Here is a 15,601-nt window from a genome sequence, read left to right as displayed (position 1 = left end):
ATTCTTATTTTTCTATCCTTGCAGACAACTTCATCACATGCCTCCTTAGCTGAATCAATCAGTGTTTTGCCATTGTGCCTCCAAGGTTTGGTTCTTGTTTCTGAACTGTTTCATTCTTTCTTAAATAATGTTTATGGCTGAATCTATGGTTTACCTGTAAATGCTACTCAACTTTAATTATTATTTTTAAAACTTTTTTACATACGCTTTTTAATGTGATATTCAGTTTTATCATGCTTAAAACTATGATGATTGCTTCTACTTTTAAATCCTTTTAAAAGGATTTGAAAATCTAAAGTCTTAAAATGCCAGTGGATACCTATTAATACTAGTACCCAATGGATACCTATTAATGGAATGCACCACATGAAGGTGAGAATTGAATATTAGGTTAGAAACCCTGGTTGGTTCTCTGCACTCATTAAAGGTGATGTCGAGGTCTCCTTCCAGTTATTTGGCTTGTCCTTTGTATTCACAATTTTAGCATTCTTATTTTACAATCTTTACATAATTTTAAATTTTATATTTCTAACGACTATCTCCTCAAAAGAACTGAAAATTAATGTACTTCCAATGATTCCATTGATTTTGAAGAGTCAGTATTATTAAGGTAGGCAAACATCATTATACTATTATTTGAACTAAATAACACAATAATGCCTTCCTTTCAGTAACTTAATTTTAAAGTAAATGTAGCCAAAACAGTTTCTTTTAGTAGAAATCTCCATAACAGGAAAAGCACTTCATTATTGCGATGATTTGGTCTAGAATGAAATGGTTCAGAATCATTTTTGAAAAACTGAGTAATAATAATTATTATTATAAAGCTAACATGCAGTTATGAATTTTGGATGATATATTAAGTATGTAGAGAAAGAAATCTTGGATATATAATAATAGCATTATATAGGGTAAACGGCCCTGCCTACTCCCTATACAGGAACAAATAGGCGTGAGCTGATTTTTATAAAAGCTATATAAATATAGCTTTTATAATCTAAATATATCCAGCATTTGTTTTGAATTCTGTTATTATTAGTAAGAAAAATTCATATATGCCTCAATACAACTCAGATGGCTTGGGCATCAACTCAGACATCCTGAAGTCTCACCCTTTTTGGAATCCCTCATCCTGTACAAACCAGAAGATGGCAATCGCAGTAGAGGGCAATACATGCAAACAATTTTGGCAATACATATGTGAAATCATCAGTAGGCTGAACTGTAAAACTCCATCCCTTGAGTATCTTGTTGTAATTATTTTCCTATTTTCGCATTAGTTGATTATCAAATTGGTTATCGTTTCAATTAATTAATGTTGGCTACCATTTTTCTTCTTTAGTATACAGATTCAGAACTGTATTTACAACTATCATACTTTGCTAGCATATTTGATGCTGATAAATCCAAATCAAGTTGTAATGGCAAAAGTAAAGGTAAGAAATTTTTCATTAGCTGCTTATTTACATGTTTAAAGTATTGCTGCAATTTTTGTTTTTGTTCTTTACTTACGTTACCATTTTTGTCTTCGGTTATTATATCTTTTAAATTGTTTGATCTGTTGGCCACGTAGATAGTGTTTCCACTCTTCAGCTATAGGCATGGTTGTTTGTGGATGCCTTTAAGCACAAGATGAATTTCATCTCCCTGTGAGAGACCACTGCACTTATTGGAGGCCTGAAATGACTTTAAAAAGTTCCATGTTAGGCCTCTAGATCAAGGATTTCTGAAAAAATATAATAATAAAATGAACAAAAAAAAAAAATTAGCCTACTCACAACACTAATGTACTGTAACTTTGCAACTTTTTGTAGATTAGAATTATATAAGAAAAAAAAGTCACATGGATTATTATTTTCCACATGAAAGGATTTTGTAAATGTATAGTACATTTGTATAATGGATGGGCTAAAAATTTTTCTTCTGTTTTTATTAATTCTGAGAGCCTGTGTAGCTCAGTGGATATGGCGTTTGCACAACACAGTGCTTGACTGCATAAAGGAAGACTTTGTTTCGAATCTAGTCAGTGACTAGAGGAAATTTTTCTAAGCCTTTTTTCAACCAGTAGTAAGCGTGTTTTTTTTTTTTTTTTTTTGAAACTAGGGTTTTTTGTCCAAGAAAATCGACTGTAGAATCCACACTATTTTCAGGCATTAAAATATATTGTGTTAGAGTTATGGACCATGAGATGGCAGCACTTGTTGAACCGTCTCTCTTCACTGAGTGCTTCTTAATTAGTGATAGCCTTAGGCCAGCTATCTCTGATTGGATACCAGTGGAGATTGAACTGCCCACTCAGTCTCCAAAAGTTAGATAGGGCTAAAATGGCCTCGCCTACTCCCTATATGGGAATAAAAAGCATTAGCTGATTTTTATTTTTTTTTTATTAATTCTGTAAAATATATATATGTATTTAGTTGTTTTTTTACATAATCATGCTCCTGAGACCAAACATTGAAAATTTTCAAGCTGCTCAGGCCTCCAATGAGCAGACTAGTGGTCTTACACAGAACAATGAAATTTATCTCCAACCTAAAAACATTCACAAACATCCATGCCTATCATCTGATCCAAACCTATAGCCTGTTAGTTGGAGAGCAGATACACTAACCACTCAGCCAGCCAGGCCAGCGAATTTGCTGTCTCTAATTTCACCTGCCCTTAGTCTAACCAGTAAATTTCTATCCATAATTGTTTGATGTTATTTAACTATTTAGGGTTATTTAAAGATAACTTCAACGAATCTCTTTTTTGTGCTGTTAGCAGTGGATTCAAGTTTTCAGCAGGGGAGGGGGGGGGGTGTATGTACACTTCCAAACATGCACTCTTCACCCAGATCCAAAGATATGAAGAGGACAAACTGTTGTTCCACTCTGTTTCTCTACTCATTTGACAAACCTTTTAGTGTGCAAATGTCTCAAGCTTCAAGATCTACAACCAGTGCCTTGAGCCCTAGTCTCCATATCATTCTTCCATGGAGTGAGGATAACCTATCACCTTGAACACTTCCAAAATGTAATCTTGCTTGCTTTCTTTTCTGTTACCTTCAGTAATACACATATCACCTGACAGGGTCATCTCTCTTTTGGACTGACATTTACTTATAGCCTTTCCTCCTCCACATTGGGACACCTGTTCATGACATTCCAGTGATGGTACTGGCCCTTTTCATTCTTCATTTTTTTTTTTCTCTCCATAGTTTTTGCTCTACTTCTCCTTTTTTTTTCATCCTGTCTTCCAGACCACCATCACTGATCCATTGCCCTGCTGCTGTATTTGTTATGCAGCATCCAGAAAGGGGGGAGGGGTCCTGGTAGTCTTGTACTGCTTTGGCATGATGGTCTTGTCTGCAAGGATCAGTGGTGCCATAGTAGCTCGCGTATCTTAATGCCTGGAGGAGTGCGAGACTCAGGGTTTGCTGTGGTGCTGGTAAAATGTTCGGAGTAATCCTGGATAGAGCATGATAATGAATCTTGTTTTGCAAAGAAATTTAAATATGTTAACTGTCATGAAATGATTCGTGACAGTTGACATTGTTGTTGGAGGACATAATGTTGGAGGCTTAATGGAATATTTACAGCACTAGGAAAGGATTAAAAATTGTTTTTAATGCTTCCAATATGTTGTCTTGATCACTGAGACATCTTCAGGGATTACAAATAACTCTTGTAACACACACATACAAAGACATCACAATACTAAATGAAACATCTTGGTGACTCTAAAGTCCTATCTAGGTGCACCTGCTATGGGCATTTGTAGGTGACCTAGAATGTAAAGTGGAGCTTCTGACAATTATTTCCCAAAATTTGGGAAACAGTAATTAATAATATTAATAAATAATAATTTGTTGTCTTTGTGTGTGTTACAAGATTTATTTGTAATCCCTGAAGATGTCTCAGTGACTGAGACGAAATACAGAAGTATTGAAATCAGTTTTTAATCCTTTCCTAGTACTGTAAATATTCCATTAAACCTCCAATATGGTTCCATTCAATAAAAATTCACTTGTGAAGAAAATTATGGCAAGAGTATCACTGAAAGATAAACCACCAGATATCCCCACAGGGAAAAAATAGATACTTCTGTATCCAATGAAAGTAGACTAAATTCAACAAATTATCCTGACCTATCAGATGATGTATTAAACAGAGGAAGAGATGGATGCTGGTTGTCCATACTTCCCAAAATCAGTTGAAAAACATAAGGTTGATAAAGGTAAGCCTTCAACTTCTTAGAAATTGGACAGGTCTACAAATCCAAGAGAATAGGTTAAGTTTTACAGTGGAACTGTTGTGGATTTCACCAAAATATCAATGATATCAAGGTTCTGTGTTATTATTTGTAAGGACAGAACTGGAGATTTGTTCTGCTCTTGGTGGAGTGACTATTCTAGTGGCCAGTCATACTACTTTCCATTATATCCAGCTTAATACTGCTCTGTAAGCAGTAGTAGGTGATCTGTGAGATTTCTTATTAAGCTGATTATGATTGGCCACTAGAATAGTCACTCCACCAAGAGCAGGACAAATCTCCAGTTCTGTCCTTACAAATAATAATAATAATTTATTTATTACCATATTCTAAGTTGAATGATATCAAGTTTGATAACCTTATGCGATAACTGCCTGAACCCATATTTCTTATGGGTGACTTTAATGGCCACAACACTATATGGAATAGTGCTAACACCAATAGATAAGGTTGTATCATTGAACAAAATGCTTGAAAATAATGACCTCTCCCTTCTTAATAATACCTTGATATGACTTGATGCCTTCTTTCATATGTTTATCTGCTTGTATTCTGTAATAGATCTTACAACCTTCTCTCCTACCATCTTCCATTGCTCATGTAGGATGTTGAAAAGAACACATGTGGAAACAGTCATTTTCCTGTGATTTGTACTATGTCCTCACAGGAACCAGGCTGACTGGGATACGTTTTCCCATCTTGCAAAATTGAATGCTGAAGAAGTCATTCAAACATCTATCAATGAAGCAGTAACATGTAACTGTATGGTCTAGGCAGCAACAACAGCAATTCCAAAAATGTCATCTCAATTTCCACTTCCAAGCCTTGGTGGAATCCCACGTGCCAATCAACCAAAAAAAAAAAAAAAGATAAATGCAAAGTATGGGGAATATTTTGTAGATGTCCTGCCATATGAAATCTCATAGCTCTTAAACTTGCTCAGGCCAAAGCATGTTACATTAGACGTCAGAGTCAAGATCAATCTTGGATCCAATTTACATAATTTATTAAACAAACAGCTAGAGAAAAAAATGGTATGGGATAAAATCCAGAAAATGAGCAGTAGATATAATGGAATATGTCATTTGTCTACATTAGAACATAGCAGATGCATTATTGCTGAATTCAAAGTTATTGCAAACACTTTGGAAAAAAATTTTGCTAGAATCTCAGCAACAGCTTCATCTCCTCCCAAATTTATTGAAAGAACAACAAGAAAAACAGCAGCTAAAGTTTCCTACCAATGGGCTAGAGCCATTCATTAAGGATTAAAAAAGAGCTATTTTACTTTCTCATGTTGGTGTGGTAACACCCAATGTCATCCATTATGAGATGATAAAACATCTGTGAATCTCCTTCTCTTGCTGTGCAACAGAATACTTACAGAGGAAAAGTTTCCAGACTCTTGGCATAAGTTACTTTTAGCAGAATACTTTTTAGCAAGTAATGATTTTCTCTCCAACACACAATGCGGCTTTCATAGACATTGTTCAACACTGGACTGTTTGCTCCATTTAGAGACGTATAAGAGATGCATTCCTGAAATAAGAACATCTGGTTTCAGTATTCTTTGACATGGAAAAAGCTTATGATACAGCCTGGAGATGTAGCATATTAAGAGACTTTTCTCTGTTCCATTTTGCCAAAAAGAGGGCATTTCCCAAGGCCCTATCTTAAGTGTGACACTCTTTGCTGTCAAAATTTATTCAATCACTGAACAGCATCCTTCCACAATGGGCAATACTTTACTGTCATTAATATAATTTCATTCTTGTAATATGAGGGTTATTTAAAGATAACTTCAGCAAATCTCTTTTTGTGCTGTTAGCAGTGGATTCAAGTTTTCAGCAGGGAAAAAAAAAAAGTGTATGTACACTTCCAAACATGCACTCTTCACCCAAATCCAAAGATATGAAGAGGACAAACTGTTGTTCCAGTAGCTACAGAAGCAAAGTCTTAGGGCTCATTTTTGACAGAAAGCTTGCTTTCCTTGCCCACATTCATCGAACGAAAAGTACAAAAGATCATTGAATATCCTTCACACTTCATCCATCTTCTACAGAACTAGTTGCAGATCTGTTTTCCTTGCTTCATCTTTATTATACACTTGTTTGATCAAAGTTTAATTATGGGTCCCAAGTTTACAATTACAGCTGACAAGTAATAGACTGATTTGGAGGAAAATTGTTGATAGGAGATTAGTAATAGTGTAAATTTAATCATATAATGGCCTGAACACTCCTTGAGGCAAGATATCAGGAAATTGGAATTTACAGTTCTGCAAGGGAGAGCACACTCTGATGGTTGGATCATATCCACCATTAGGGACTATGAATAGCTACTGATGTTTATCGCACATCACTCAAAGTCTTCATGTCAAAGTAAATGAACCTGCTCTGTTGCTTCAACAAAAACAGTTGATGTCCTAAGAATAGTCCCTTTCGAAACATCCTGTGTGGACTAGTATTTTTTCTTTATGTTGGAAAGATTAATCGACAGATTGCCATTGGTATCTGTGTGAAAGAGATTATCATCATCATCATACGTATCAAGGATTTAGGCCTAGCATGGCCTGTTCCGCCTTAGAAGTCATCGTTTAAGAGGACGTCCTGGTTTTCTTTTTCCTAATGTCTTGTACTTGAAGGCTTGTTTTGGTAATCTTTCTGTTTTCATTCTTTGAACGTGTTCCATCCATTTATGTTTATATTTTTTAATTTTTTCTATTACTTGTTCTTGGTTTAATCCTTTCATAATTTCTTCGTTTCTTTTGTGATCAAATCTGGTATATTTGCAGTTTTTCTCATAAACGTCATATCTGCTATTGTTAATCTTTGTTTGTCTTTTTGTTTTATTGTCCAGATTTCGCTTCCATACATTAAGATTGGTAGGGCTAATGTATTGTATACTTTTAGTCTGGTTTGTTTTTGAACTAGGTTTGGTTTAAATATAGAGTTAATTACACCTGTTATTTTTAAATATTTTGCAATTTTTATGTTTATATCTTTTTCATTTTCATAAGTGATCATACATCCTAGGTAGTTAAATGAATTCACCTATTCTAAGATCTTGTTATCTAATACTATTTTAGTTCTTGCTGGATCTTGTCCTTTAAAGGCCATAGTTTTTGATTTTTCCATTGATATTATCATACCATAATCTTTGGATATCTCCTTTAGATTTAAAATAGCTTTCTGTAAATTATCTTCAGAATTTGTAATTATTATTTGGTCATCAGCAAAGAGGAGAGTGTTTAAGTTTACTGTAGGAGAAAGTTTAATTCCTTGATGTAAATTTTTATTCCATTTTATTATTATTTAATTTAAGTAGATATTAAAAAGAGTTGCTGAGAGGGGACATCCCTGTCGGACCCCTTGGTTTATCTCTCTCTCTCGTATATGATAGCTCAAGATTTAATCTTATTTGTATTTGATTATTTTCATATATACTTGTGATAGCTTTTAGGATATTATTTGGTATTTATCTTTCTTTTAATATGTTAAAACAATAATGAAAGAGATTATGGAACAAGAATTTATTGCCATGAAATGAATGTTGACAACATTGCAGCATTCCTCCATGGGAAGTTTTCACTCTATCATGCAGCCTCTCACTTTGTCAGTTAAGAAAGTTTTTATGTTGTGCCCATACACAAGAGATTGATCAACCTATAGTACATTAGTACCGTGTATGGGTAGTGGGTTGGGAAAGGAGGAACTTGTTTACATTTGATTTAAATGAATGTAAATTGTATTCCTTGGGAAATATAGCAGTGGGGAAGACTGTTCCACAGTACATTTGATTTAAATGACTGTAAATTGTATTCCTTGGGAAATATAGCAGTGGGGGAGACTGTTCCACAGTGCAGTAGTTGCAGGGATGAAGGAGGAGGAAAAGAAACTTGTTCTGTTTGTCTCTAGGTGTACTGTGAAGGGATGTTGAGCAGCAGCTGCACATGTTCCAACAAGCTTAGTGCTGAGTGGAGGAATTATTGATGTTATTTCATATGAGCATTTCGCATGAAAATATTTGTAGAATATACATATACATATACAAATATCCTATGATTTTTTCCATTACTTTAGACAGGACAGAAACCAAACGTCTGTGCAAAAGTGGGAGGAGAGAGTTTGTAAAAGATGGGTCATTAATAAGTCTAATTGCTCTCTTCTGTATTGAGTCAAGCATTTTGATGGAGCTTTTAGTGCAGACAGAAATACTGCTCCCACATATGGCCCCCCACCCCATATGTGGGAGCAGTATTCAATAGCTGGGCGGATTTGTGATTTGTATAATGTTAACAGCTGTTCTGGGATGATGTAACATCTTGGGCGAAAGAGAAATCCTAATGTTTGTGAAGGATGCAATGGCTGTGATATGTTTATGCCAAGAGAGATTTGATGTGAGGGTAATTCCAAGAAGAGTGATCTCAAACTGTCTGTAAATTTGGGTATCGTCAAAAAGAATACTTGGAAAAAATGGTTCTTTTTTTATGGGAAATAGGACAGAACTGGGTTTTATTAGCATTGAAATTAATGAAGTTATCCGAATCCCATTGTAGGATGGCTTGGAGATCGAAATTGAGGGTGGTGGTTGATGTTCTGTAGGTTGAGGTGAGTTGTATAGGGTAAGGTTTATCAAATGAAAGCGAGGAGTGTAATATGCTGTCATCTGCAAAACTGTGTATTGGGTTGGAAGTCAACTGAAGTAGGTTGTTGATATATAGCAGGAAGAGGGGTTGGTGAGAGGACAGAACCTTGTGAAACCCCAGCATTAGTTGAATGGTGAGAGGATAGGGAGCCATCCACCATCACACAGCGTGCATCCAGATAGAAAGCTGGCAATCCAACTACAGTAGTCCTAGGTCAGACCAAATGATGGTAGTTTGCTTAAGCCTTTGTGCCAGACCCAGTCAAAGGCTTTTCAGATATCAAGTGTAACCACTTGAGATTCACCAAATTCTCCCACTGAAGAGACCTCAATAAAGGTCGAAACTAGTCAGGGTAGTGGCCCTTCCCTTAATGCATAACATTAGACATATCCGCAAGGAGATGTGTTTTGCATTATAGGAGATACTGAGATAGGAGTGTTGGTAGCTTGCTCCACCTTTGCAACGAGCTGCCCTGGTGTTGTACCACCTTTACCCAGTCCTGAAGATGCTTTCAGGCACAAACTTTTTTTGCTCACACTTGGATAAAGGATTAAACTAAATTTATTATACTCTAACCAAGTGAAAAATAAACTTTCAACATCTTTCTCTAAATCCAGAGTAAATTATTAAAAAAGGGTGGCACACCAATTGGCAATTCCTATAGGTGGAGATGACCTGCTAATGCTTCTGCCTGATATCTCCACTTGGGCCTGGCTCCCACTGAAGAGACCTCAATAAAGGTCGAAACTAGTCTGGGTAGTGGCCCTTCCCTTAATGCATAACATTAGACATATCCGCAAGGAGGTGTGTTTTGCATTATATGAGATACTGAGATAGGAGTGTTGGTAGCTTGCTCCACCTTTGCAACGAGTTGTCCTGGTGTTGTACCACCTTTACCCAGTCCTGAAGATGTTTTCAGGCGCAAACTTTGTTTCCTCACACTTGGATAAAGGATTAAACTAAATTTATTATACTCTAACCAAGTGAAAAATAAACTTTCAATATTATTCTCCATGGCATTTGTCCAGCAATGGGTGACATGTGAGCAGATCTGTTAATTGGCAGTGGCGGAATCCATACTGGCAGTCATTTATTAGGTGGGTGTCTTCAAGGTAGTATAGGAGTCTGGAATTGATGATTTTTTCCATTACTTTAGACAGGACTGAGGTAAGTTAGATAGGGCAGTAGTTGGACGGCAGGAGACTTTTTTTGTGTCTAATTTGGACAATATTTTTCTGATCTCATCCTTTCAAAAAGATATAGAGGGCATTGTATGTTGGGGAGGCATTTACCATCATCAGTTATGCATGCATTGGAAGCAAAGTGTGAAGGCACAAGAATGGCTTCTTCTGTGGGTGATGATGCAATAAAGCCATCTGGGTATGATAAGGGTGGAAATAGTGTTGGGCAGAAGTTACGGCCAATTGCTTTGGGAGAGACCAAAAGGCTTGGCTGCTGTTTGAACTCTGTTTTGGAAGCATTGATTTTATTTTATTTTTATTTTTTTAATCTGTTTCGGGCTTCGTATAAGCGCTAAAAGAGGATGGGGGTTCTTAATTTCAGTCAGTTACAGTATGTCTGGTGTTTCATCTGTACAGCCTTGACACATCTTTTGGAGAACCATGTTTTAGTTAACGAATGACATTCAGAGTAGTTTGTGTGGAATGTATGTTTCCATGCCGGCAAAGATTACTTTGGTGTAATAAGTTCGGTGCATATGTTTGGACTGGAAATAAACTATACACCATCATCTGTCAGCTTGCAGTTGTTTAATCTGCACAGAGTAGCATGTTCTAAATCCTTAACTGTCTATACTGACAGTTCAAGATCTGAAACTATTGTTGATTGTACTGCAGTGTTTCCTGACCTTATTATATCCAAACTGATCCCACTTGATTACATTAATTATAAACAGCAGCGTTGCATGGCATTCAGCTTGTGCACCTAAAAGAAAACTGCTACCAAAAATGTGTGTCACTTATATAGAGTCATTGTGTTCCTTACAGGTTATGTCCTCCCCTTTGTACAAAATGAAAATCCTTGATTTTGATGTTTGGTTGTGCTGGATTCCCAGCCACATGGAATTAAGGGAAATGAGATTGTAGTTGGCAGCTGGTATAGTTGTCAGACTGACCAATGGTAGCAGCTGCTACCATTGGTCAAGAACTTTTAGTGAAACAATTTCTGATTTGTCCTTTTATTGTCTCCAAAAAAATATGGTCACTGTACAAATCATGCACTACCTCATGCTTATAAACTGTCTGCAGTCTATATACATGAGGTAGTGCATGATTTGTACAGTGACCATATTTTTTTGGAGAAAATAAAGGACAAATCAGAAATTGTTTCACTAAAAGTAAAAAAGCTTTATAACATTTATTATAAAATATACATATACATAGCATTTTAAACAATTAAATTATTACTTTAAAAAATTAATTTTGATACTTTTCACAAGAATGAACTTTTTTTTTTAATAAATCAGGTTTGTGTTTTGAAAATTCATAAAACTGTATACAATTCATGTCAACGTTGCATTTGCTATAAATGCTTTCAATGTTTCGATTTTTAATTGGGTTTTTTCACTGGTCTGCGTATTGTTCACTAATGAAAATTCTCGTTCAGTGGAAACATTAGATCCAGGGAGACATAAGAAAAATTCAACGATTCTTAAAATGTTTTTAAAAGATACGTGTTTATCTGTGAAATATTTAAAATTTTCAACCCATCCACATTGGCAGGACTCTTCATTCTTCGATCTTTTCACTGGTGACATGACCTTACAACATGTACAAATGCACATCAAGGACCAGCCATATATGCCGGGCCACTAGTGAGTGCCGGTGAGATGACTATTTTTATGGGCCGTGTGCTGCGTACCAATATTGAATTTACTATTTTGATTCACAGAATAAAGGATAAAATGGCCATTTTAGAAAAATAAATAAATCTAAAGGACAGAGCAGTGAAATAAAGGACGTGTGGTCACCGTAATGATTTGTGAATGTTGCTAGAGGCGGTTAAGCAAAAAAGCACAAGAGGGAGAATTGTGAATGTGTTACTAGAGTGTGATAGTAGAGAGCTGAGGAAAAGAACATTGATTACAAATGGCATAACAGCTTGAATGTGCAGGAAGAAAGGATTTTTTCCTCAAATTAATGCAGCCATAGTTACCGAGGTTAGATGAGTGTTTCATAGCCAATGCTGATTCTGAAAAGTCTTTCAGGCTTAAAGAAACTTCTGTGTAGCAAGTTATCATCTTCCATTTAATACTGTGTAATGGAGTATCTAGAACATTGTCTGCCAGTCCTCATTTGTAATACAGATGATTGCAAATATGATTTTTGGGTTCTTCAGGATGGATGATAACACATCTGGTCTGTTGAGTAATCTAAGTTGCAGGTGCAAGGAATATTATACATTCCTGGATGTGCATGAGGATGAGGCCATCTTTTGGAAAATGCAGTGAAGGTTGCTGTGTGGTTTGAAAGTGGTATGGAGACTTTAACTATCCTTTCAGATGCATCCCAAGATATAATGGTTAGAAATAAGTTTGTTGTGATCCTTTATGTCAGGTGTGTGTGGGGGGGGGGGATGGAGGTACATGTGTGCAATTTTGTGTGTTTTAGAGGGCTTGTAGCCAAAAGTGCCGTGACAATAAATGAGTTTTTTGGCAGTGGCCGTATCGTTTTGAGAACTACCAGCCTACCACACTCCTATCCATGCTTTTGGATGGGTGGTGATGATGTTAATGCTTATGTAAGTATATATGTAGGTTTCCTATAAACAAAAAACAGCAATGAACCATTTGGTAGTTGGATATCCAGTTTGACTAGCTTGTCTAAGATACATGTTAAATACTAATATTTAAAAAAAAAACTTTATTTATTTTTCATTACTTGGTTAACTTCAGAGTTAAAAGGATAGGAATAGAATATAATGGACAAAAATTAAAGTGAAAGTTATCAATGCATGATAGCTTACAAACTAGTTGGTACGTTGAACTGTTTTCAGTTTCACTCTGGGGCTTTAAAACAATGGGACCATTCCTTGGCATATCTTTAGAGGGCTCTGAATAAAGACTTATTCAGTATGCAGGAAACCTACCAACACAGGCAGATATCTCCATGCTATGGCTTATCCCCCTTGCAGAAGCATAGAGAAGAGCAATAATGAAGTTAATTGTCTCACTCATAATCTTAATGGATATAAATGCTAGATGGTCAGCAAGGCTTTACAAACCCCCAAGATATCAATAAATAAGACTATATAAAGATGTCCTCACCCTTCCTTGTATCCATAATGTGAGAGACAAAATCACTTGGATACTTTGACATTTGGATATAAAAGTGGCTTTCATTCTTCTCTACAAAATCTCAAGATTATTCTTACATCCTCTCACCTTCCCTTAACCACCCAACTGGCCATATATATCAAAAATATATGCTTCGTATCCATATAATTTTTTTCTATATATAACCTTTGAATATAATATTCAAAGGTTATATTGATTTCAATGGACGCTGTGTCCGTGTAAATATGAACATATGTACCCACCTGGGCTGATGGGGGGGGGGGGGGCATTTACCAGAATTTAGCTCTGTGTGTGTGTGCATTTGGGGAAAAGTATGAAGCTGGGCTTTTTCTGTGGATAAAGCTATAAAACTGTGTGTGTGTGCGCAGTGTTGGACAGAAGTTATGGCTAGTTGCCATGCCCAGAAACCAACAGTCATTATTGCCATTTCGGTACAATTCAGGTGTCCTGCTTTTGGCTCTTTCACAGTCAGCAGCTGATCATCATCAAGATGGAGTTCTTGATGACAACCAGCTACTATATTATCTTTGTTCTTCATTTGTACAGCCTTGTTACACCTTTTGGAGAACCAAGGCTTGGTTAGAGAACAAAATTTTAAACTTTTTATAGAATAGAAATTTAGAATTCTCCATTCCACATTATAGTGTGGAATGGAGAATATGTTTCCATACTAGTGAGAACTACTTCAGCAATGTGTTTAGTGCATGTCCTGCATGGACCACAACTGTTTTATCAGGAAATACAAAGAAGCATTCAGAAATGCTACACATGCCTACTCTGTCCAGCAAAAACTAAGGCATCATCCTGCATCCAGTTTGTTCATCTGTCTTCAAAATCTCCGTGTATATATATATTATTATTTTTATTACATAACACCTCCAGGGAGGGCACCTACTCTACAACTCTCTTCTCCACTACTCCACTATATATAATGTTATATATATATACAGGGTGTTCGGGATAAATTTGACATATTTATAATTAATTATATTTTTCCGTAAGTTACATGTATTAACACACACTTCTCTTCATTTAAAAGTTTGGACCCTTCTTCATTCATATACAAGATGTCAGAAAGGATGGATAGCTGGAACCCACCTGAATCATGGAAGAGAATAACTTGTATCATGATGATTCGTGCCCGCCATCAAAATAAGGATATTACGACTGCTGCCCAATGCTCCCTGAATACAGTAAAAACAATCAGGAATGAACTAGAGACTTGCAATGGTGACTACGAGGATGTAGCAAGAAGAAAGATCCCTAGCAGACGATCTGATTGCGTTCGTACAGCAGAATTCCTCGCAAATCTGCAGGAACAGGTGTTGAAGAACCCTGGCATTGGAATTCGGGCTTTGTTCGTGGAGTTGTTAACTGTAGTCAAGCCCTGGATAACAAGGGTAGCCAATGGTAGGCCGTATGTATGGCAGCAGGATTCGGCCCCTTGCCACACCTCTGGGAAAAGTCAAAAATGGTTGTCTGAAAATTTCTACGACTTCACCAGTCCAAATGTTTGGCCTCCAAACTCCCCAGACCTTAACCCCATGGATTATTTTGTATGGGGTGCAGTTGAAAAAGACACCAATCGCACTTCCAGTAATACAAAAGCCCAGTTAATGGATAAAATTAAAACAGTTTTTGCGGCCCTTCCCAGGGAGACTGTAGCATCAGCTTGTTCGAGGTTCCGAAGCAGAATTGAAGCTGTGATCGATGCTAATGGTGGTTATTTTGAGTAAATCTTGTTGATAGTATTGTAATTAACTCTGCCTGTAATGTTTTTTTGTCAATTCATTAAATTTAATAGATACAAAGAAGATTTTCTTTTTCCTTACGAAACTGTCAAATTTATCCCGAACACCCTGTATATAACATTATAAATATTTTGTAGTGGAGTGGCAATACCAACTAGTACATAGCACTATTGGCCATTCATTGTTTTCTTTAATTTTCAACATATATATCCTATCCTTGTAACTTGTGATACAATTCCTCAATTTTTTAACCTTTTCTTGGAAAACAGTGATTCTCAAGAAATGTACCTGATGGTAGTGAAGCAATAATAATAATACTTCTTTAATGCTTTTTATGTTAGTTTTGTCTTATGATCTTTATATTAGAAGCTTGAAGATTGTCAATACAACTACCATTACACAGTTGTTTATTTTTCTGTAGTGAAATGTGTATTTGGATGCTGGATATTTAAAGGCTCAAAAAATTTATCTGATGTGCTTTGCTATGAAACCAAATATCTATATTGACAGACTGCTGGTTCTAGAAAACAAAGCACTTAAGCAGTCTTAAGTGCTTTATTTTCTAGAAATTCCATATTGAAATTCCTTCATACAGGATTAAAGGAAAGAAAACAGCTGTGCAGAAGTTGCTGT

The 15,601-nt window shown here is 36.0% G+C and overlaps 1 protein-coding gene across 3 annotated transcripts in view; it reads left to right on the top strand.

Annotated features, from left to right (window-relative positions):
- PolA1 (DNA polymerase alpha catalytic subunit) overlaps positions 1–15,601 on the top strand; it is a 561,406-nt gene that overhangs the window by 543,648 nt on the left and 2,157 nt on the right. For all 3 annotated transcript variants that reach the window (XM_090402430.1, XM_090402431.1, XM_090402428.1), the window contains one exon: positions 1,343–1,436. In XM_090402430.1, the coding sequence (XP_090258556.1) occupies positions 1,343–1,436 (94 nt within the window). The remainder of the gene's footprint in view (positions 1–1,342; positions 1,437–15,601) is intronic.

This window comes from Typopeltis vanoorti, chromosome 13 (genome assembly GCF_054136105.1).
Source record: "Typopeltis vanoorti isolate ZY-2024b chromosome 13, IOZ_Tvanoo_1.0, whole genome shotgun sequence".
NCBI lineage: Eukaryota > Metazoa > Arthropoda > Arachnida > Uropygi > Thelyphonidae > Typopeltis > Typopeltis vanoorti.
Note: the sequence above shows the minus strand (reverse complement) of the source record. Positions and strands in the feature narration are given on the sequence as shown.